The 23,607-nt window shown below is 31.3% G+C and overlaps 3 protein-coding genes across 10 annotated transcripts; 1 reads left to right on the forward strand and 2 right to left on the reverse strand.

Annotated features, from left to right (window-relative positions):
* Positions 1–430: 430 nt before the first annotated feature.
* LOC101267488 (probable (S)-N-methylcoclaurine 3'-hydroxylase isozyme 2) lies at positions 431–2,320 on the reverse strand. Its single transcript, XM_004234317.5, has 2 exons — positions 1,289–2,320; positions 431–1,113 (listed from the first exon to the last, which is right to left on the reverse strand). The coding sequence occupies exons 1-2, from the start codon at positions 2,186–2,188 to the stop codon at positions 514–516; spliced, it is 1,500 nt and encodes a 499-aa protein (XP_004234365.2). The 5' UTR covers positions 2,189–2,320; the 3' UTR covers positions 431–513.
* A 4,631-nt stretch (positions 2,321–6,951) lies between these two features.
* LOC101267203 (probable (S)-N-methylcoclaurine 3'-hydroxylase isozyme 2) lies at positions 6,952–8,730 on the reverse strand. The gene is made up of 2 exons (XM_004234316.5): positions 7,758–8,730; positions 6,952–7,635 (listed from the first exon to the last, which is right to left on the reverse strand). The coding sequence occupies exons 1-2, from the start codon at positions 8,616–8,618 to the stop codon at positions 7,036–7,038; spliced, it is 1,461 nt and encodes a 486-aa protein (XP_004234364.1). The 5' UTR covers positions 8,619–8,730; the 3' UTR covers positions 6,952–7,035.
* A 6,678-nt stretch (positions 8,731–15,408) lies between these two features.
* Positions 15,409–22,823, forward strand: LOC101266907 (E3 ubiquitin-protein ligase BIG BROTHER). Of its 8 annotated transcripts, none has more exons than XM_069296246.1 (8): positions 15,409–15,932; positions 18,706–18,893; positions 19,024–19,243; positions 20,352–20,386; positions 20,490–20,549; positions 20,634–20,852; positions 21,593–21,701; positions 22,477–22,823. In XM_069296246.1, exons 2-7 carry the CDS (start codon positions 18,768–18,770, stop codon positions 21,677–21,679), a joined length of 747 nt encoding a protein of 248 aa, XP_069152347.1. In that variant the 5' UTR covers positions 15,409–15,932; positions 18,706–18,767; the 3' UTR covers positions 21,680–21,701; positions 22,477–22,823. The 8 variants fall into 8 exon arrangements, with proteins under 8 accessions (XP_069152347.1, XP_010317582.1, XP_010317579.1 ...); XM_010319280.4 differs by having other exon boundaries at positions 20,634–20,678; XM_010319277.4 differs by having other exon boundaries at positions 20,728–20,852.
* Positions 22,824–23,607: the final 784 nt, after the last annotated feature.

Genomic DNA, 23,607 nt, shown 5'->3' on the forward strand with positions numbered 1-23,607 from the left:
GAAGATATACATTTTTGCATGTGTATATACAATTTTCTCTCGCTTTATACAAAACAGAAACAGAATTATACACTTCTGTGTATAAAGCGAGAGAGGCGAGCGAGATTTTTGGGAGAGAGACGCTGGCAAATTTTAGCTAATGTTTGCTATGAAGCACAATTAAATCAAACACTAGCTATTCCATTTAATTTAGGTTATTAGTTTGCTATTATATACAATTTTCCCTAATACTTTCAGATCAACCCTACATAGTCCACCAAATTCGGATAATTAATACACGCTATTCAATACTATTCTTAAACATTTTACCAAAATGATACGCAAGTCCAGTTATATATACGACATACAATCACAAAAATACACCATATATACATCCCACATATACCAGAAAATACACTCATTTCACAATCAGTTACATCCACACTTGATATAGGAATAATAGTATATAGTTTTTATTTGTAAGTGAAGGTACATGTTGCATATGGAGAGATAAAAAAAAAAAGATATACATAATTACATTGGGACAATGAGTAGAGGCTTCTCCTTCTGTATAGTAACACCAAACTTGTCTTCCATATCTAACTGCATTGGATCCTCACCATTTGGAAGTGACCACTCAAAGTAATGGATCAAACTAGCTAAAATCAATTGAATTTCTTGTCTAGCAAAACCTAAGCCAGGGCATATTCTTCTCCCCGCACCAAATGGTATGAACTCGAAATCTTGACCCCTGAAATCCACATTAGAGTTGAGAAATCGCTCTGGCCTGAAAGATAATGCATCTTCCCAAGTGTTTGAGTCACGCCCGATTGCCCAAGCGTTCACAAACAATTTCGAGTTCTCTGGGATGGTGTAATCCATGATCTTACACGTCTCAGGTGCACGACGAGGAATCAAGAAGGGAGTAGGCGAATGGAGTCTCAATGTCTCCTTGACACAAGCAGCCAAATAAGGAAGGTCACTGATGTTTGATTCTGTAATTATATCATTTTCTCCGATCTTACTCGTAAGCTCAGCTTGAAGTTTGTGCATAGCGCCCTTGTTCCTCAGCAGTTCCGCCATTGCCCATTCAATGGTTGAGGTTGTGGTGTCAGATCCCGCAGAAATTAATTCCTGAAATTCATGAACAGGATTGTGTCATGTCAGCCTCGATTAATTTTGACTAAGAATTTCACATCAAATTTTCTCCGCTTGATTTCTCATATTGTCACTCAACTTCATCACTATTAATTGAGTGACCGTCTGAGAAATCAAAGTATACTAGTTCTAAAAAGATTGAGAAATTTACTGTCAGTAAGATATTGATCTGTAAATCTGAGAATCCACTATCAATCATGACATCCAAAAAATCCGAGCTACGACGGTTAACTGCCTGCCTTTTTTCCTTCACAATTTGACTCCAGATGTTGATCAATTGATTCTGATACATTTTCGTCTGCTTACTCAATCCCTGCAAATCCAGAGCCTCTAATAAAGGATAGAATTCTGATATATTTGGCATAGCTCCCAATTCTATAAATTTCCTAAAAACACGTTTGGTTTCACTGGTTTTTGTTTCATGATCCAAATCACATAAATCTTTTGAGAAGAAAAGGTTCCCAAACGTGTTTAAAATGGTGCCAAACAGAATTTCAGATATCATCACCGTTTCTCCTTTCTTGGACTTGAGAAAATGTATCATTTCCGATACTTTTTTCTCCCTGAGAGCAGTCTGTGATTCTACCGCTTTGGGTGAGAATAAATGTGTTCGACAAAATGCCCGCAAGAGCTTCCAGTGATTGCTCAAATCACTGGAAAAGACAATCGAGTGTTGATTAATTACAGAGAGTTCATATGGAGCAACACTGGGCGGAGACCGAGCTGATAGAAGACGATCTTGAGTCTTGAGGATTTCAGCTGCAGAAGCAGGGGACGAAGCTACCACAACCAGTTGAGTTCCCAGCTTGACAGAAATCAATGGGCCATGAATTTGGGCAAATTTTGCCAGTGAAATATGAGGGTTTTTCCCAATTTGGAGAATATTTCCTAAGAGAGGCCATGATCGAGGACCTGGTGGAAGATTTCCAGATTTTGGTATGAATTGTTTAACGATGAGAAACAATAATGGAATGAAGATAAGAAAGGATGGTGGCAGCATATAATACTCCATTAATTCAACACAAGTAAGTATATTGAGAAGATATTTCATAATTGGTTAATACACATATTATATAACACCAAAATGTTCCAAGTTGTCATACTCACCAATTACAAATACGATTAATATTTTTCTCCCTGTCCTGTCTTGCTCGTCTCTCTCCTCCCTCTTCCAATCTTATTTGTCAGATATATAATTATATATAGTTTGATAGATATACATACATAAATTTATACATACATAAATTCATTAAAATAATATAATATGATGCATTACAAGACAATGTATAATAGTCATTCAAACAAAGTGTAAGGGAGCAAAATAACGAGAGTTTTAGGATTAAAAAAGAATATTATAGTTCAAAATGAATGATTTTTTTAAAAAACTTAAAAAATTATTATTAATCACTATATATTTATTTTACTAGATTTACCCTTTTTTTTAAAAAAAAGTTTTCGAGTGTTAAAATTCCAAATAATAATTACCTATACTTTTAGAAGTGTCAAAAAGTATATATTGATTAATTATTATATAATTAATATCTTGTCATGTTTTTAATGATTTATTTATATTTATTACTTATGTTGAACTAGAGAATATTACTACGAATAATTCAAGTTGACTTACATTACATCTCCATCTACATATAGGTGACTTTACTTCCTAAATACTCCTCAAATTCATTTTCATATGGTACTTTTTCTTAGAATATACTTTTCCTTTTAGTTAGTTACTTTTGATATATATAAAAAAAAAGACCTTTTTTTTTAATTCTATCTTTAACAATTAATATTATTTTTTAAGACTTAATATTAAATATCAATTAATAGTAAAGTGTGACAAAATACGTATATCAATAATCATATTTCTTAATTGATAGTCAAATTAAATAATGACAAGTAAAATTTTTTTTTGTATAAATTTATAAAGTATTCTACTTTTTTATAGAAATTTTGTTCAATATTTTATTTTTTATAGATTTATCTTTCGAATTATAGCTATATTGATGTTATGTAATAATTAAAAAACAATTATACAAATAACATATTTATTATAATAATATAATATAATACATTATGAATAATACTTAACAACCAAGCAAGCTATGAGTTTCGAGAGTAATAAGAAAATAAGTAATTTCAATAAGCATGAGTGTTTTCCGGGTAAAAAAAAATAATATTATACTGACTTTATTAACACTTTTCTTATTGTGCACGAATGATTTGAAAAAATAATTAAAAATGCATTATTATTATTATTTTTTTTGCTAGAATCACCCTTTTAAAAAGAAAATAAAATAAGTTTTCAAGTATTTTTAAATTCCAAATAATAATTATCAATATTTTTAAGCAGAATGAAAAAGAATATATTGATTAACTTTTATTTTACTAAATCAAGAAATATTAATCAAAATTTATCTACGTTATCTTTGCAATTAATTTCTTTTAAAAGTGTTCATATTTATTTATAAATTTTTATTTTTAGTAAGAAATAAAGCAATAATTTTTTTATATCTATAATTTCTCCATATAGTGTAAAAAGGAGGAGGCAAAAAATATTTATTTTTCATGACAATGGCTAAGTTAATATGCAAGCGTTTACTCCTTTCATCCATTTATATTTGTCATGTTGCACTTTTTAAAAGTTAATTTGATGCATTTTTAAAATTAAATTAGATTATATTAACTCAATTTTTTAGATAAAATATTTAGATATTTAAAAACTACACCAAAATTACTATACATTGCAATTTTTGATATATCAATATAATAAAATAATATATCTTAAAATATTTATCAAAGATTTTATAATTTAATTCTAAAATAAAAAATATAATAATTAATAATAGACGAAAGATGTAATTTTACTTGTATTCGCTACTTTCGAATAGTGCGAATATTGTATATTTGAATTTATTATGTTCATTAAAGTTAAGATGAATTTTAAAAAATCACTTAATATTTTTGTCAGCACATAATTCTTAATTGGCATAGGATAAATAATTTGAAGAAAAGAAAGCTCGGAACTGTACTTAAAGTGAACAGGTCAAACTCACGTTTAACATTATTTTTCTCATTTTATATAGATAGATCATAGGAAAAAGAAAATATTGCCCCCATTTCATAAGGAATAAGCATAGTTGAACAATTTTTTTTTTTCGTTCAATGTTCAGAATTCACATTAAAATTTTGATTAAATTAGATTTGTTTTATAAGATTTATTTGGAGAGGCACTTTCAATAAATTTTTCTTTATATCTAGGGTTATAAGTCAATATATCTGACTATGAATAGAACAATCTTATCATTGTGCATGTAACAAACCAATAAGGGCGGCGCTGGAGTGCATTTATTTTTAATTTCCTTTTCTTTTTCCGCTACCGTCTTCTCTGAGGCGGATGAATAGTTAAGAGGATTCGTTTAGTGTAGTATATAAATATAATATTAAATAGAGTGTATTAGTAATGTTTGCATTAATAATGTTTGTATTAGTAATATTTGCATTTGATGCTGTAATATATCACAAATATAATAATCACAGTTGAAATAAAATGAACAAAAATGTATAAACAAATCTTTAGGCCGAGGCATGAATTCTCGCTCTCTTTAAGGAGATTCAAGCTCACTGCGACATAATTTACATCGATCCAGCAGTATAACTCTTGACTTGTAACCTCCAGGATACAACAACCCAACAACAGTGTATAACTCAAACAACTTCGGATTAGTTGAAGAGTCCAAAGCTCCACAAAAGAACATCTTCCTTCAACATATAATACTCTATTTTGTATAGTGAATATAGTTGAAGACTTAGAATATATTCTATGTCTCAACTCCCTCTTTCACTACATTAACTTCAATGTAATACCACTCATCTTTTTCGCTCTATATTTTCTTGTACTTCTCTTGTTTCCTCTCCTTTTCAACACAAATGAAGACTACACTATTTATAGGTGATGAATTTTTCCTTGCAATGAATCGGAGACAGTGGATAGTAAATTTGCCATATGAATGGCTCAAACGTTACATAAGTTACAAGACATAAATATAGAATAATAGATGAAATTAAGAGTTGGTGGTTACTAAAAGCTAATGACCATTTTGTTCCATAATTGATGAGAGTAAAGAGACACAAATATAATGTCCATCAATAAACATAACATGATATATAATGCGGCATATAATATATATTTTTTATTAATATTAAAATGTCACGTCAACAATTCCCCAATATTAAAAAAAATTCTAATATTGTAAAAATATTGTTGTTACCTTTTCTTCTCTAATTTTACAAAATATTATATACTAATATATAAACGTTAAATAATATTTATTGTATAAAAATAAAAAATAAAATTTAACCGAACTTATGAAATTTAATTAATAAGACATATATTGTTGAATATGTATATATGAAAAAGATATTTTAGTTTTGAGAAAAATAATTTTTTTTTGTATAAAAACACTCTTACTGAGTTGTTAAACACTTAAATTTTCAAGAAAAATATTTTTCTAAAATAAGTGTTTCTGACTTCCTAACAGCGAAAACATAATCTTATTCTTCTTCTACTTTTCTTCTTTCCCTTTCATTCTTATGTTTCTGCTGAAGCATAATCATCAAAGTCAATGCCTTAAAAAAAGTTCGACGTACTGTAAATATGAATTTAAATCGAAAAACACAAAATATCGAGAAAATTTTATTGTTTATAGATAATATTGAATTGATCGAAATTAAATAATCGATATATATTTTATGTATAATCAATGTATATTTAATGAATAGTTAGTTATATTTAACTTTTTAATTGTATCATAATATATATTCATAAAACTCACGTAATGTAAGCCATACTGTACGATCAATGAATAATTTTTTGACTTTTGACAAACTATATGATATCGTCAATGTATACATTTTTTTTTATGACTTTTGACTATATTTTATGTAAATTAAGCATGACAATTTTTATTTTAAACCAATTACGTACTTTATTGTATGAATTTGAATATGACCCTTTAACTATCTTGCATTATTTATTAATCAAGTAATGTGCCACCGAGTAAATTGAGTTTTATAACTTGTTGAAATTGGAGATTAAATTGAGTAAAATTTAAATTTTGTAAAAAATAAATCTAATTAAAAATATCTTGATCCTAACTATTAAAATTTTGGTCAGGTTACTTATATTTGAGCTTATTTTAGACACCCCTTTTTGATACTTGGTACTTATTGTATTGTATTATACTATTAATTTATATAATATTTGTTTTGATTACTACTTAAATATATTGTATCGTATTATTTAAACGTATTGTTAGGTGACAACGACAAGTCTCATTTTGTATACCAATCAATTTAGTGTGATCGCATATATAGTTAGCTTTTTATTTTCTTCTTATTGTTTCTTGATTTATTATTTAATAATGAGATAAAGGTAAAACACTTAAACTATTCCCCTATTTTGAGTTTCATACTTAAACTATTGATAATTTGAGTTTCACACTTAAACTATCACTTCCAAATAGTTTAGTTATGAAACTCATAAAAGAAAGGAATATGTATTTTTGACACTCAACTCTTAAATACACATATTATATCTTTTAACATACATTTTTATTGTAACTCTATCTTGTATTCTACTTTTCTTGTATATTTTATGATTCAAATTACAAACATATGTGACATTACGTAACAATAAAAAATAATGTAATGTATTCAATATATTGTTATAACAACCCGATCCGTTGTTACTAAAGGACCTCTTGTGCGGAGTCCTAGAAGTAGAAAATATTTTAAAATTTAAGCTCACAATAATTTTAACATAAATAAAAATGACATATTTACTAATTTCATTAACTTGAAATAAATTGAAGAGTGGGAAAAAAAAAGATGCACATATTATTTAGGAACAGCTAGTAGAGACTTTTCTTTCTGTAGAGTAACACCAAACTTTTCTTTCATGTCTATCTGCATTGGATCCTCACCATTTGGAAGTGACCACTCAAAGTAATGGATCAAACTAGCTAAAATCAATTGAATTTCTTGTCTAGCAAAACCTAAGCCAGGGCATATTCTTCTCCCCGCACCAAATGGTATGAACTCGAAATCTTGACCCCTGAAATCCACATTAGAGTTGAGAAACCGCTCAGGCCTGAAAGATAATGCATCTTCCCAAGTGTTTGAGTCACGCCCGATTGCCCAAGCGTTCACAAACAATTTTGAGTTCTTTGGGATGGTGTAATCCATGATCTTACACGTCTCAGGTGCACGACGAGGAATCAAGAAGGGAGTAGGCGGATGGATCCTCAATGTCTCCTTGACACAAGCAGCCAAATATGGAAGTTCACTGACGTTTGATTCTGTGATTATATCATTTTCTCCCAACTTACTCGCAAGCTCAGCTTTAAGCTTGCGCATGGCGCCCTTGTTCCTTAGCAGTTCTGCCATTGCCCATTCAATGGTTGAGGTAGTGGTATCAGAACCCGCAGAAATTAATTCCTGAAATTGAAGCACATGAGTCTCACTCATTTTTGATAAAATTTTTACATCTATTTGAAACAGGGCTCAACCCGAGTATATTAATTCTATGAAATTGATCCAAAGGGGATTTGAGAGATTACCATCAATAAGATATCGACCTGTAAATCCGAGAATCCATTATCAATCATGGCATCCAAAAAATCCGAGCTACTACGACTAATCGCCTGTCGTTTTTCCTTTACAATTTCACTCCAGATGTTGACCAATCGGTTCTGATATATTTCAGTCTGCTTTCTCAATCCCTGCAAATCCAGAGCATCAAATAGAGGATAGAATTCTGATATATTTGGCATAGCTCCCAATTCGACAAATTTTCTAATAACATGTTTGATCCCGCTGGTGTTCGTTTCATAATCCAAATCACATAAATCTTTTGAAAAGAAAAGGTTCCCTAACGTGTTTAAAATGGTACCAAACAGAATTTCAGAAATCTTCACAGTTTCCCCTTTTCTAGACCTAAGAAAATTCATCATTTCCGAAACTTTTTTCTCCCTGAGAGCAGCCTGTGACTCTACCGCTTTGGGTGAGAAGAGATGTGTTCGACAAAATGCCCGCAAGAACTTCCACTGATTGCTCAAATCACTTGAAAAGACAATCGAATGTTGATCAATAACAGAGAGTTCATATGTAGCAACTTTGGGCACAGATCGAACCGATAGCAGACGATCTTGCGACTTGAGGATTTCAGCTGCAGAAGCAGGAGATGAAGCTACCACAACCAGTTGGGTTCCCAACTTGACAGAAATCAATGGGCCATGAATTTGGGCAAATTTTGCCAGTGAAACATGAGGGGTTTTCCCAATCTGGAGAAGATTTCCTAGCAGATGCCATGGTCGTGGACCTGGTGGAAGATTTGTAGATTTTGGTACGAGTTGTTTGAAAATGAGTAAGAAGAAGGGAATGAAGATAAGAAATGATGCTGGCAGCGTATAATACTCCATTGAAATGTTCCCCTAATACTGGTGCGACTTTTTCTCCCTTAAAAAGCACTAAATCTCCAAAGTACCAGAAGAATTTGACGTAAATTTAAAGTACATTCTTATGTTATATAAGTGATCAAAAAATATCTTTGCATTTAGATTCTTATGTTATATCACTATATGAGTGTTATCCAAAAAGTTACAAAATTCATCTTTCTCTCTATTTTTTAAAGAAATTCAAGCCATCAACATAAAATGTATTAAGTCGAATGAATATATATATTCACACGGTTAAGCTAGTCAAGTTAGATGTTTTTTTTTATTTTGAAAAATTGAGGGTCTAAAACAAAATGGATTCAAATTCTAAATATTCTTTGTAAGAAGTATAGCCATACAACTCCGACTTCAAAAATTTCAAATAAAGTAATTATTTTTTTATTTTCATAACTAAACGCCTACATAATTTCACTAGATTTTCAGCATATATGTACATAGTATAAAATGTGAATTGAATTATATATATAGTACATACGCATTAAATATTTTATTAAAGAAAATTTGTAAATAATTAGACGTAGTATTTTTTACATAATTTTTATAACCATCGAAATCTACTGTATAAATATTTCAAACATATGTATTATTGCAAGTCAATTTACTTGATGATGCAAAAAACATATAGACTAATAATACAAAAAATTTAAATTATGACAATGAAAGATTCATTTTTCTATCCATATCCTTATTCTTTTTAGGTAATTTTGATCTTCTCGTCGTGAAGACATGACCAAATCAAAGAAATATCTTTTTCTATTGATTCAATTAGTTTCTTAATAAAAATAGACTGAAGGCCAACACAACCAACTATTCATAAAAGAGAAATGAATTACAGAAATCAGTGAATGAAATAAGGCGAAAAAAAAAAAAAAGCCAGTACCAGTAATTTGAAAAAACGATAGACATCTAGCGCATTCACTCGTTTTTTCTTTCTGATAGGCCAACTCAAAGAGGGAAATGCAAGGGGCGTTAGCGGTCTTTTTTGCCTCGCCTGCTACTGGGAAGAGCCGCTGTCATTCTTCGCTTCGTTCGAGAATCAACTGCACATGAATAGGCTCTTCTTTAGGCCTTCAAGGAGGAAGCAGCGGCTTTTTTCCAAAATTCCGGGGAAAATCAAATGAAATTCTTTTCGTAAGGCAAGAAAGTCGCCTAAGGAAAGTAGAAGTCTATGCACACTAACCGAATCTTTTTTTGGATAGTATAAAGAGGATTTATGTCCACTTAGATAATATAAAAATGTACATTAAATTTGAGTCATAATTGAAGTTAGCAAAAAAAAAAAAAACTCATAAATTACTCTTTATGTATCTTTATTTCTATCCTTAATGATGATCAGTCCAAGAAAGGATGATTGCGGGATTTTAAACAAACTTCAAAATTCAGACACAAATTAAAGAATATATTATTATTATTATTAAATAAAAGAAGCAAATATACATATATGTGAGTTTTTCTCATTCATAAATTATATCACAAATTAATATTATAATATAATGATGTCAAAGTTTTATAATGTTATTTATTTTCCATACAAAACATTAAATATTTCATATATGGTTCTATATTTATATTTTACCATGTTCCCAATTATCACTTTGACTTTAGTTTCTCTAATTTCCTGTTATTATTATCTCCATTATACAACTTCCAGACAATTTATAATTTTCAAGTTAGGATAAAATTAAAAAGATATATAAGCTTTTGTTTATCAGAGAATTTATCCTACTGATATATATAATTTACTACTTATTGAAGCAACAAGAAATTAGAAATAAAAACTTACAGAGTTTCTGCTGAAATTTCTTAACATAACATTGTATCATAGTAGTAACTTCGTTAGTTCTTTATCTTTCATATAATATAACTTATTCGACTCAAATGATACAAAGTGAATATTTATTTTCTAACATTAAATAAAAGAATATGATTACATAAAATTATAGTATCTTTGTCAAATGTATCTTACATCATATGTCTAACTCAACAATATCATGTCAGGTGATTATTTTTCAAAAATATGGATATAAACTATTTCAAAATTTTAGTTTATACAAAGCATTAGAATATAGAGTTTGCACAAGCTAGTAAAGTGTAACAAATGGCTTTTTTTTTTCTCTACTATATAGTAACATGAAGAGTGGAATGACCAAGGGTAGCTTTATTATTTCTAGTGACCAAGGGTAAAGTTGTTCTTTTATTATTGGGAAAAGGGTCTGATATACCCCTCAACTTTGTGATTTAGAGCTGATATACCGCTCGTTATAAAAGTGGCTCATATATGCCCTTATCGTTATACAAACGGCTCACATATACCCCTGTCGTTACAAAATGGCTCACATATACCCTTCATTTGACGGAAATTCAAAAATTAGTTTTAAATTTATATTTGTTACTTCTAATTTTTTTTTAAAAAATTATTTAGGGATATATATGATTCTTTAAAAATAATTTTATTATGTTTTAAATTTATTATGTTTCGTAGCGATAGTTTAGTAATTAAAAATTAGAAGTAACAAATATAAATTTAAAAATTTAGGGGTATATTTTATTATGTTTCGTAGCGATAGTTTAGTAATTACGGTTCATAGCAACATGTTAGAGGGAGGATAATGGCTAGTAAAATTGGGAGAGGAAGGAGAGAGGTGAGCGAGAGAGCGAGCAGAGAGTGGAGATACACGATTTGTGTATGTATGTCTGTCGAATTGAATTGTATATGTATATTTTGTAACTGCTATACATATGCGTTTGTATATTTGGCGAATGAGATTAGAAGAGGGAGAAAAGAGGCGAACGAGAACAAAGAGTGGTAGAAAGACTAATTGTATTTATATATCTGTAATATATAACTCCGAGATATTTTGTCAAAGGATATCATTAGTCCTTGTCAACTTTGCTTCAACAGTAAATTATTGTGTGATTTTCTTATTAGTTTTTCTGGCAATAGTTTAATTTTAATTTTTTCACCTGACATGTTTAAAATTATAAAATTAAAAAATATTTTAATACATTTGATTTAACTTTAATTTAGGAGCTTGAAATTTTTTTATTATTTTTTTAAACTATGTATCAAGGGAAATTAAATTATTCTTTATTAAATAGTGGAGCATTAAATATAGTAAAAGAAATTTGTTATCCTAAATCTGGTTTGTTGAATTCCCATACAAAATATATTTGTTTTAAATTTGACAGTTATTGACATTTAGCTCATGATAATATTTTGTTAGAATAATTTAGAAAACTCCCTTTAGATATAGCTTCATAAAACCTTCATTGTGAATTGTGATTTAGCATTGTTACGCCTATCTTTTTTCATTAATTTTTTTCAAAAATTCTTTTAACTTATCATTGATAAATTAAATTATGATCTACCTAATTTACCCTTTTAATATGTTTTTTTAAAAAAAATTTAATATACCTTTTTAATGATACAACTTCAAAACTCTAATTGTGTATAACTTTTTGGCTTCTACAAACACCAGAAAAATCGTAGGAATTGATCAATGATATAGTGCTTGTTCATCTCATATGAGATATGCTTTTGTGCGCTAGAGTTTCCTTATAAGCTTAATTCACATCTAATACATAATTCCCCTCTTAATATTTGACCTTTTTTTTATCTAATCACAATTAAAATCGTCGAGTTTGAATCTAATTTTATAGGTGAAACGATTCAAATCGTAGTCTGAAAATTTTGAGATGTTATATATATATACATACATTTGAGCGAATAGCCATATCATTCTTGTCTATATAGTCAACCACATTTTAAAACGATACTTTTCGTTATCATAAATAGTTGGTACTTCCTAGAGGTCTACCTGATCAATTATATCAAATGAACCATGTTGCACATTTGTTGATTAGCAGGAAAATACGCTAAAACAAAAATAACTTTTAGTGTCAATAAATAGACATATTAATAATAAAGAGTGCTAAAATTTTTAGTGACAATTAGATTTAATGTTGATAAAGGTTTTAGAAATATATACAAAGTATGCTAATTACTGCTAAGAATACATGTTTAACGGTATTTGAGCTATTATCGTTAATTAATTGTCGCGCTAAAGACATGAGAGTGATGAAATTTTTTTTTGTTGAACATTTGAGTTCTTTTGCGATCTTAGATACTGATAGCAAGTTAATTGTAAATTGTGGAACATGAAAGACATTTGTTATAGTGTTCCTATATCTGAAATAGAGCTAGCTCCTGTGTTTATGACTTGAGAAATATATCTCCATTAGGTAGAAACACTTTTTTAGGATTAAATGTTTTTAATTATATATTGTGTCTTTGTTCATTAGTTCAATATCATATACCATGCGACTAATTGAAAATAAATAAAGGGAAAAAAGATAAATATATTTTCCAAATTATCGTAAATGTTATGCAGATATTTTTCGTTATTTTTTTGGGACATTGTTGTCGTCGTCCATAAATTAGAGCATATATGCCTTCACTCTAACAAAAGGGCAGGGGCACCAATGTCTTCAAAGTATGACGGCAGGAGCATCAATGTCCCAAAAGTATGACGACAGGAACACCAATATCTCAAAAGCATGACGGAAGAGACATCAATATCCCAGTGTTGGGAAAGACAAGACACTAACAAAGAATGTCTGACAAGATAACAACGGAAGAATACCCAAGTCTATACTTTCCCTTCTCGATTTGAACCAAGAGAAGACAAACAACCACAAGCAATATGATAGTAAGGCAGCAAGTAATTCAACCAAACAAATATAACAAGATAATAATAAACCAATCACACAAGACACCAAGATTTACGTGGAAAACCCTTCGATGTGAAGAGTAAAAAACCACGGGACCAAAAGCTCCACTATAATCACCAAGAGTTACAATATTGTTCTCCAAAATTGGCCACAAAACAAGTGTCAAACAACGAGCAACAACAAAATAAGATTGCACCAAATCTAGAGAATTAAAGGAGCAAAATCACCAATTTCGCAGCTACTGTTTACGACAGCAAAACTGAAGCTGCAGGACACCAAATCCAACTCTGTCAGTTCCTAATCAAAGATTGAGATGAATATAATAAGCTGTCCAAAAATCAGCTCAATCGGACAAGAAACGAAGCGGGAATCGCAATTTGAAGTTGGCTGTTAGGGCTGAATTTTTGACTGTGAAAAACTGCTCTTTTTTTCCTTTTTGGCTGCTGAAAAACTCTTTTTATATCTGAAAATAAGACCTAAATATGCTTATATTTGCCTCATAAGAATGAGCTTATGGGAAAAAATGGATTGGTCCAAATTGGACTTTTATTTATCCATATATGAAGGGGAAAAGGTCCATAACCCAACACCCAGAAATATGACGAAGAATATTTGTAAAGGTGGAATGATGTAAATGTAGTAGCTCATCACAAAGTGTTTTTCTTGTCGTTGAGATTCCTCTTTGCATCTGCATTTTATAATATACTTTTAAAGTAATGTGTCATCATGAGCACCATCTTTATTTATTGTGTGATAGAAGTGCTTTCTCTAATGAATAATATAATAATAATAAATCTTGTTTTACTTTTCCCTTACTTCCTATCACCTTTTGGAAGGTAAATTAGCAATAATCATATTTTTTTACGCAATATTTATGTGACAATATTATTATTTGAGATAAGTGAAAAACATAAGCTTCGACCATAACTTAGACACTATTTTTTGCCGTGTTATTTTATCACTCGTAATTCAAATTAATATTATCAAAAATTTCTTCATTCTTCATGATTAATTATTATCTTTCTTCTATAATCACCTCAAATAAGATAACTTACACGTTTAGTATATACGCTCTCATAACAAACCAACAAAATAAATGTAATAGAATAATAAATTGTTCCAATTAAAAAAAAATTATAGAAAAATTAGACTCAAATAAATTAAAATAGGACCAAGCCAATAAAATAACAGATTAAATTGAATTTGAAAATTAAATAGATAACATTAGAGCAAATAAAGTAACCACTATATAAGATGTCACGTGCAAGGATAGTTTGACATCACATATCAAAATAGCAAGTACAAATTTTATTAGGAAAATTTCAATAGAACACGACTTTTTGATTTGATTTAATTAGCTAAATTTATTTTTAAGTTAATTTTTTTAATTTTTGAAGTATTTGATATACATAAAAAATAAGTTAAAATTGATATAAATCAGTTAGAAAGTGTTTGACAATATGAAAAATGAGTTAAAAATCAAAAATAGATTTTCTATTTCTTTTTATTTTTTATTTAAAAATTATTTAAATTTGATTTTTATTTTTAATTTATAAATTATTTTTTTAAGTCAATTAAAATAGACTTTTATATTAACGACTTCACATGTCGATTCATCCCATAAGTACGTACTAAATACATTCGTAGTTGTATTTTTGTTGTTTTTACAAATTATTACTTATAAATATAATGAATATTATAGAGTATTTTTCAACCATTTTAATGTATTGTAATGGGTATTTGATAAAAAATTTAATTTATCATGAAATAATTAATTTTGATACTATTGTGACACTTTTTCATGAAATAAGTTAGTTTATTTTAAAATTTATAATCATATTGTAATGAATAAAACAGTACTAAATTTTTTTCAGCACACCAAACAAAAGAAGAAAATTCACTGTGGGTGGACCAGTGGACAGTCGCCTTCTTTACCGTGTCCATATGCCTTTTGTATTTTATTTTGTTAAAATTAATATTTAATATTGGTGATAAAATGTAATTTTAATTTGATATTTTTAGTATATTGCGAGTTCGAATTCAAATTTTTTTATTACAACAGTCTCACTAAAGCATTCAAAAAATTTAATTTTAAAAAAGATATCATCTCAATTCATTGCATTTGTGTTCTTTTGATGTTCATACTGTCTTTTATCTCTGTGTATAAATCCCAGCTTTTACTGTGTTTTGCAAACAAACAAACAGTTAATATATATGGAAAGTACACATTGCAGACCTCTAGTAAAAGGATGAAGCTTTTATCCCCAAAAATCAAACAAAAAGGCAAAAAGGCTATGTAAGCAGGATTTGTATCTTCTTTGTGAAGAAGGGAAAAGTTTTCACTGTTGTGGCTTCTTCTGAAACTTACCATGAATAGCACCATTATACACCAGTACCATTTTTCATAAAGCAAAGTGGACCCCTTAATGTCTACCTTCCTTAGATATAATATTCATCGGTTCCTTTCATTCGACCTATTTTACAGTCTACAGTTACAAAGATGAACTCACAGTCAAGAACCCCAACTCGTCTTCTTTCCTCAAAAAGGTAAAAGTTTTCACCTTTAATGCCATTTTCATGAATAATTGAGTCAAATTTCAAGAACCCATCTTTTTTGGATTTGTATTTCAAGATTTTAAATGTAAAGTGACAACCTTTGAATCTTGCCAATTTTACTCATGATTTCATCTGTCATAATTGAGTAAAAACAAGATTTTCCCGGGTCGAACCCTGTGACCCGGTCATTTTACTGTGGAAAGGGGAAATCAATGTAAGGTGTTGTTATGAAATTAAATCATGATTTCCTGTTTTTGCCTTTCTTGTTATCATGAATTCTCCAGATTTGTGAATTTTGATATAAATTAAGGTAGTTGTAAGTTTTTAAGCATGATTTCTATTTCAGTATGTTACTTGGGTGGGGGGTCCATCGAAATCAGCCTCTCTACGGTCTGTAGGTAGGGATAAGGTTGCTTCGCCACACCCGTGCGTGGGATTACACTGGTTATGTTTGTTGTTGATTTCTCTTTCAGTGTGAATACAGTGTGGGAGAGTAACTTGGTACCTCCTTGTTGTATCTTGATAATGTCTTCCATCCACTTCTCTACCTGCTGGACCCTGTATAAGCCTTAATGAAGGCATCTGCGAATGACCCTATTGAGTTTTCAGGCAAGAGTCAGTATCAGGTTAATGCTCCCTTCCTGAGCGTTTCTCCAAGCTTTTTAACTAGTACCTATTATCTCTAGCTTTGTCAGGTCATTCTCTTTGATTCCGGTTTTATAGGGGCTGTGACATGGTCCCTGACACCTTTTGGTTCCATTGTACTTCACGAGAATCTGGCATTCTGAACTTAATGGATATAGGTAGGGGGCAGCACTTAGTTTCCTTGGTTGTTGAGAGTATCTTTCCACATCTATAGGTGGAGCCTCTGAGTTCTGATCGATACACTTGTTTTGCTCCTTAAATTTGTCTCAAAAGAGTCTCCGGCGGAGCTAAGGGTTCGTTTGGCCATGTGAAATTTGAAAAAGTAATTTTTGTTTTCGAAATGAAAAATGGTATTTAGAGATTGACATGCAGTTCGGGAGCACCAGTGCCTTGACCTATTCTACCAGTTATCGATCCTTCAGTTCCTAAGTCGCTGGGAAGTCCCTCGGTAAGAGAGCTTCCTGGTATGAAATTTGGAGTGTCCCTGCCCTGGTTCCACTCTTGGTGGTGCAGGCGATCATGTGTTGACATTCGCGGTCAAGGCCATCAACAAAATCTGCCTGTTCCAATCTTGTTGTTCGGTTGTTAAATTATTCTTGTGTATGACCAATCATTGCACCTTTTCTTCCCAACCGGGTTGTGCGATTTCTTTCCTTTTGTTTGGAACTCTTTGAGTTGACATCTCCTTTGACAGTCGTGCTTTGCTGAGTTCCCAGGAGATTGGCCTGAAGTCGGTGTGGCAATTGTGATCTGCTTTGTCCTGCAATTGTACTCTACAGAAACTACTATTGCAATATCGATAAAGGATCAATATTGTTTTGGAACAGCCACACAATTACTAGGGTCCTACTGTGGGCGAAAAACTGTTTGACCTATGTCAACCAGTTAAATTTATAATGTTGAGGTCACAAGCAGTGCGATTAATCCAAATCTAATTGATCATTTGATAATGAGTTTAGTGAAAATAACATGATAACAGTAGCAAAGTGAATAGTCAAACTGAAGCAATAGAGAAAGAAATAGAGAGAGTGATTCTTATTGAATTTTCCGGGCCGACTGATGGCGAACAACAATGAACAACAATAGATACATAATAATGTTGCTGAACCGTAGGCATAATAATGTGTGTAATCAGATGTCTTACAATGATGGAAACATGGGAGTATCTATAGGATAATCTAATCGTGACCGGCAATGTGAGTCTTGCACGTTTCAGTGATAAGATCGTGACTATTAGATGTGATATAATGAAATTTCGGATATCTCAAAGTTTGGCTGTCGTAGGGAATTTAATGATTGGATACTTTGGACTTTCTGGTTGTATCCTTCTGGAAAACTGTTGTCTGATATGGGTGAACCGGACCCAGGGACAAGTTCTGAGGTGGCTTAGGGTTCTTCGGTTTTTGACCAGGCTGACTTGAGGAAGACTATGAGTTCCTTCTGCACTTGCCACATGTCCAGTCAAATAGTCTTCGCCCTGGTATATTTATTACCTATACCAAAAGGCCTTTCAGATAAGTGTTTGGCATTTCCCTATCTATTTTAAATGACATTTTATCTTGCCTATACCTGAATTGGTACATTTTCTTGTCTGGTGCTTGTGGCGTGTTTATTATGAGTCTTCATAGTTTCTAAGGTGTCAAAATCAGTCATTATTGGCATTTTGTGAAGTTGCAGAATTTGTTTAATTAATCTGCAGTGTGTTGTTGGTCATATGCAGTGTCTGATAGCTTTCGAACCCTTCTCAAGTAGTCGTATTTTCATATCTTTTCAATCTATGGCATTATGTACAATATTTTGAAGAGGGGAGAGATTGTCAAAACTAAAAGACAATCTATTCTGTCGAACTCACTTGGTTTGCAGTCATGAATGGTTCATTATAATCCCTCTACGGATGTATATTTCTTTGTCTTTATCCTATCCTTAATTGTACACCATTCTATATAAGAGGTTAGATACATGTATATGAGGTGAATGTGAGAAAGACACCTATTTCTGGAAATGGGTGTTACTGGATATTCTGTGTGTGAAAACTTGATATTCTTTATAAGCTTCTTTCAAGTCCTTTTATCATCTTCACCTGATATATCTTTTACCTGATCAACTCTAAATTCTACAGAGAGTGAAAGGATCCTGCAGTCTGAAGAAGAATAGTGTGAAATCGTACCTGAAACATTTACAATGAGTAACAGCTTGTTACATAGTCATTATTCGAGTGGTGGAATCCCATCAGAGATTGCTGAGAATCTAAAAGATTTTTTTCCTGAGGATGGCGATTTGAGTTATGAAGAAGTTCTTTTGCAACAGGTATCACAGAAAGAAATAGATGCTTTTGCACAAGGTTCAACAGCAGGCAGCCCTTTTGTTGACCATCTTCCTATTCCTTATTCAGTAGTTAACAGTATTTTCTGTTGACAGTTGGATTGTTGTCTTGCAGGAAACTGTTTACTTATCATTTCAAGCAAATGGAAAAAACAAGAGTATGAGCTCTGAATACGGTCAAACCAGTAGCGGGCATCCGTTATCAGCACAAAAGGGTGATTCTTCTCAAAGCCCTGACTCACAGTTGGCTCTGGATGAAGCTATAGCTAGATCTTTGCAGTTGGGGGATGATTTTGAGGATTTTTGTAGAGATGAGCTTAATTCTACTGTGGCTGGTAATTGCATAAGAACTTCGTTTATTCCGTAAAATTTCTTGGTCATACAGCTTCTATCTCTGCTTTGTCTAATGGTACAATTTGCATGATATTACCTGTTTTTATTTTCTACTTTTAACCATAGATGTTCTTCTCTGTGATTATAGAAGATGTTAGTCATCTTATTCTGAATGGTTTATATGTATAACCTTGAACCATGATTTATAGATGCCAAGATGTTAAAACTATGCTAAAATGAAGTCTTTCTTACACTGATGAGTGAAGACTGAACTGTAGAATGGACAAAAGGATAGTAGCTTGTAGTACAAAGGACAAGGAACTCACTGAATGAACATTAATATTGAGATAGTGAAAAGCATGAATTGTACTTGTAATGCATACCAGTTTTATGAACTGTTTATACCAAAAAATGCAGTTGATTACCTTTGTGATGCAAAGTGTGCATGTGAATCAAGTATTTGTTATCCTGTTTTTATTTTAAAATAAAAGTAACAATTATTTTAAAATACACGTGTGATTCACTGGTATGCCTGTTTTTGACACATAATAGGTGATTGTAAGTCATGTGTGAAAATCTGGTGGACACGGGTGTCCACAAGGCACACATATGATCACTACCTTAGTTTAGATGGCTAACTGGCAGCAGACTTCCAGTGTTATTTATGTATTTTGCCAATGTTTTAGCTTAGTGATGATTAGTTGAGAATTTCATTCGTCAATAATGGAGTGGAGCATGAGGATTTGGTGTTTGGTGATTATTAAAAGTTGCAAAAAGTGAAAATGGTGTTTACCTTTATAGGAGCAAGTGATATGATGTAGGAGTGCGAAAAATATTTCGTGTCACGCTATAGTGTATTATTGTTCTTCAGTCTTCTAAAACCATTTCAAAATAGGTGTGTGCATGTTCAGTTTACTCAAAAAGCTAGATTGTACATCTAAACAACTTTGGTGGGTGAATAGAAGAGTAGGAAGTAAATAAATAAAACAGGTTTTACTTCGCGGGTGTTTGAAACATAGTTTTTTTGTTTTGGAAATATTCAGTTCAAGTATATGATTGGATTAAGTGTCCACATTACTCATAATCAAGTAACCTCCACATCATCTGCAGGCATCAGGGAATCCCCTCCTAGAGAATCACCTCCGGTCAGGGTTTGCTTCGACTTTATAGTTCTCTTGTTGTTTTTATGCTTAATAATATCGTATCATGTATGCAAGAATTAATGCAAGCTTCTATTATTAAGTGCAGGCTGAGAATCCGAACACGAGGAGACAAGATGATATTGATCCAGATAGTATGACCTATGAGGTTAGACTGGAATCACTTTTTAATCTTTTTGATTAAGCTTGAAATAGTAAAAATTGAGTGCAAGAACTGTAATTTATGCACCAGGTTGTTTACTCAGATAAATCTTGCTCTTCTATCTTTTGCCACCAGGTGAATTTTCTTTTATTCCATTTCGATTGTCTTCTTTCATTTTTGGTAGGAATTGCAGTCTTTAGGAGAAGCTGTTGGCCAGCAGAGCAGAGGGCTTTCACAAGACCTCATAAGTCGTTTACCAAGTTTCAAATACAAGACTGGATTCTTCTCAAAGAAAAAGAAGATGGGAGAGTAGGAATAAATTCCCTTCTGATAGTATCTTTTCTACCCTGACTTAACTCTTTTGTGTCAGCATTTTGAAGAAGTGCACTGGTCCTTATACAAAAGTTTACTGATAAATGTGCTAGTTCAATAATTGACCCATTCTGTTGATGATTTGTGTCTCATTCTTACCAGCATAAAGCATTACTGGCATTTTTTTTGGTGTTTCTGACTCTTAGTTCCAATGTCTAGATGAGAATGGACCATAATGAAAATGCTATTCATGATGAGCTATTCCTCTTCTAAAGACCTAATCCTGCATCTTAATTAGAGCCCCCTCAGCATATCAGAAGAATGCCGCCCCCTCTGCATAAAAAAAAGAAAAGAAAAAAGAGGAAATGTTAAATTTATCTTTTTGGCATTTTTCTGTGGTTAACTGTTGTCACTGCCCTCCCTAACATTATCATCTCTGTCATTTTTGTCTCCATTTTTTTATTAATTAAAAAGTAAGTCTGTCGACATAAGTTGCCCTTCGGTCCTGTTTCCACCATTTACCATTCATACATTTTTAACAGCTAAAACAGCGGTCAGTTATTGTTTTTAAGTAGCCCATTTGACAATTTTGAGTAGGTTTCCTGGAAAAGATGTTTGTAGAGGTTGATCTAGTCAATAACTTCATTTTGATTAGAGTGTAGAAACAAACACCTTCAAACAAGCTGAGAAACAGATATGATCGTCTAACTTGGTCCTTCCAATTTCATTGTATGCAGGTGTGTTATATGTTATGCTGCATACAGAAGCGGAGATATGTTGACCACTTTGCCTTGTGCACACATGTTTCATTCAGAATGTATTAACCGCTGGCTAAAAGAAAGAAAGGTGAGAAATCATATCCTCACACTTAGGATCATGTCCCCTTCAATATTTTCCTGTTTAAATTTTTTTTCCTCCAATACTCAAGTAAGAACATATGATGAAAACATCAAAGAGGCTTAAAGAGAAGTTTTAGCATTGCTTCTCACTATTCGTGTGAAAATGAGATTTTGGATCACAGCATCCTAGTCTGATTGAAATGTGCCAACATTTTTTTAGATGCAGTATCTGTAAGGAGTTCTTTCTCGTCTCTAAGACCGGTCAAATTCTCACCAACTTATAGTAGTTCTTAATCTCATGTTTAGGCTTTCATTCTGAAGCATACTTGCAGAGCTTTACAAAGTTACAAAAGTGAACAATTGAAACCTAAAATCCTATTTTGAAACAAATAGTATTTTCATCTTTTAATCGGTTAAACACAAGAAGTTCTAGAATAAACACTCTGTATAGGAAAAGGATGACTAGTTCGGGGTTAAATTGAAACGGACAAACGTGCAAAATTCACCTCTTGGACAATTAACATATCTTGGTGCTAATTGCTAAAGGATACCTCTTTGGAAGTTTCAATTTGTTATTCATTTAAACTCAATACTCCACTTTTACAGTCTCTCTACCCCTAAAGGTAGGGATATGGTTTGCGTACATTCTATCCTCCCTAGACTCCATTTGTGGGATTACACTAGATAATGTTGATTGCTTTTGTTGTTCAATACTGCCTTTTTTTCCACTGCAGCAAAACTGACCACCATCTTTGTCTTTTGTGCATGTGTTGTTGTCACAGAATTGCCCCCTCTGTTATGAAGAGGTGAAAGATGAATGACCTTGCAGATCCAATGCGTTGTTGCTCAACTGATCTGCCTTCAAACATCACTTTTCTTTCATGTAATAGAGAGTATCAGCCTCCTTTAAGGACTTATATTTGGTTTGTAAATATCCTTGTGGTTTGATTCCCCATATTTCACTATCTGGACACATTAAGCAAACAGAACTGTCTAGTCCTGCTCTTGGTATCAGCATATCTTGCTAGACATTGACTTTTCAACATTATGCCCCTAAACTATGTGAAATTAAGCGGATATGTACGTAGTGGTAATACTTTAGCACAAATATCCAATATTTTGGTTCAAATTTGTCCTTATTTTAAATGCACTCACCAATTAACTATGCCCTTCTTTAACAATGTATGTATATTTGCAAATGTTCGGATTGCAACCAGCACATATGAAGTTCGTGCTTTTATTTCATAAAGAAAATGAATTCATTTTAGTAGCTTCGTTGGTTGGCTTTCAGAACTTTCACTTTGTTGAGGGTTCGATTCTCATTTTGAAATCTATCCCACATTTCACCTTCCTTGCTTCTAATTTTTATTTTTATTTTTTTTAAAAAAAAAAGATGAATTCACCTTAATGGCAGGAAGAAATGAAAATTATGTGAATTTGGTCAGCCTAATAAGATGAAATAAATTGTTGTATACTTGAATTAGATTAGTAAAGCTAGATACAACTTACACTAAAATATCCTTTGGAGTCTATTTGAATCATCATTAATTTCACTTTATACACCCTCAGTCTCAAATCATTTATATCTATCGCATACAAACAATTGAGAAATTTTGTATTTTCATTTGCATTACATTTAGTAAAAACTTAAGAATTTCATAGCGTAAGAAGTAAATTTCATTCTATTAATACTCTTTTTTTAATTACAATAATCTCTTAACTTTTACATAATTCGGATACATAACTCAATATTCGTATACATTGATGTTGATATATTATGCATTAAGTTGTTATGCTAAAAAGGGAAATCTCATATATTACACTTATACGTTTGTTTTTATGACACAAATTTCAACAGAACCAACAACTTCAAAATTCAACTTTTTCCCCTCTTCATCAATGAACTATTCAAA

This window comes from Solanum lycopersicum, chromosome 3 (assembly GCF_036512215.1).
Source record: "Solanum lycopersicum chromosome 3, SLM_r2.1".
Taxonomy (NCBI): domain Eukaryota; kingdom Viridiplantae; phylum Streptophyta; class Magnoliopsida; order Solanales; family Solanaceae; genus Solanum; species Solanum lycopersicum.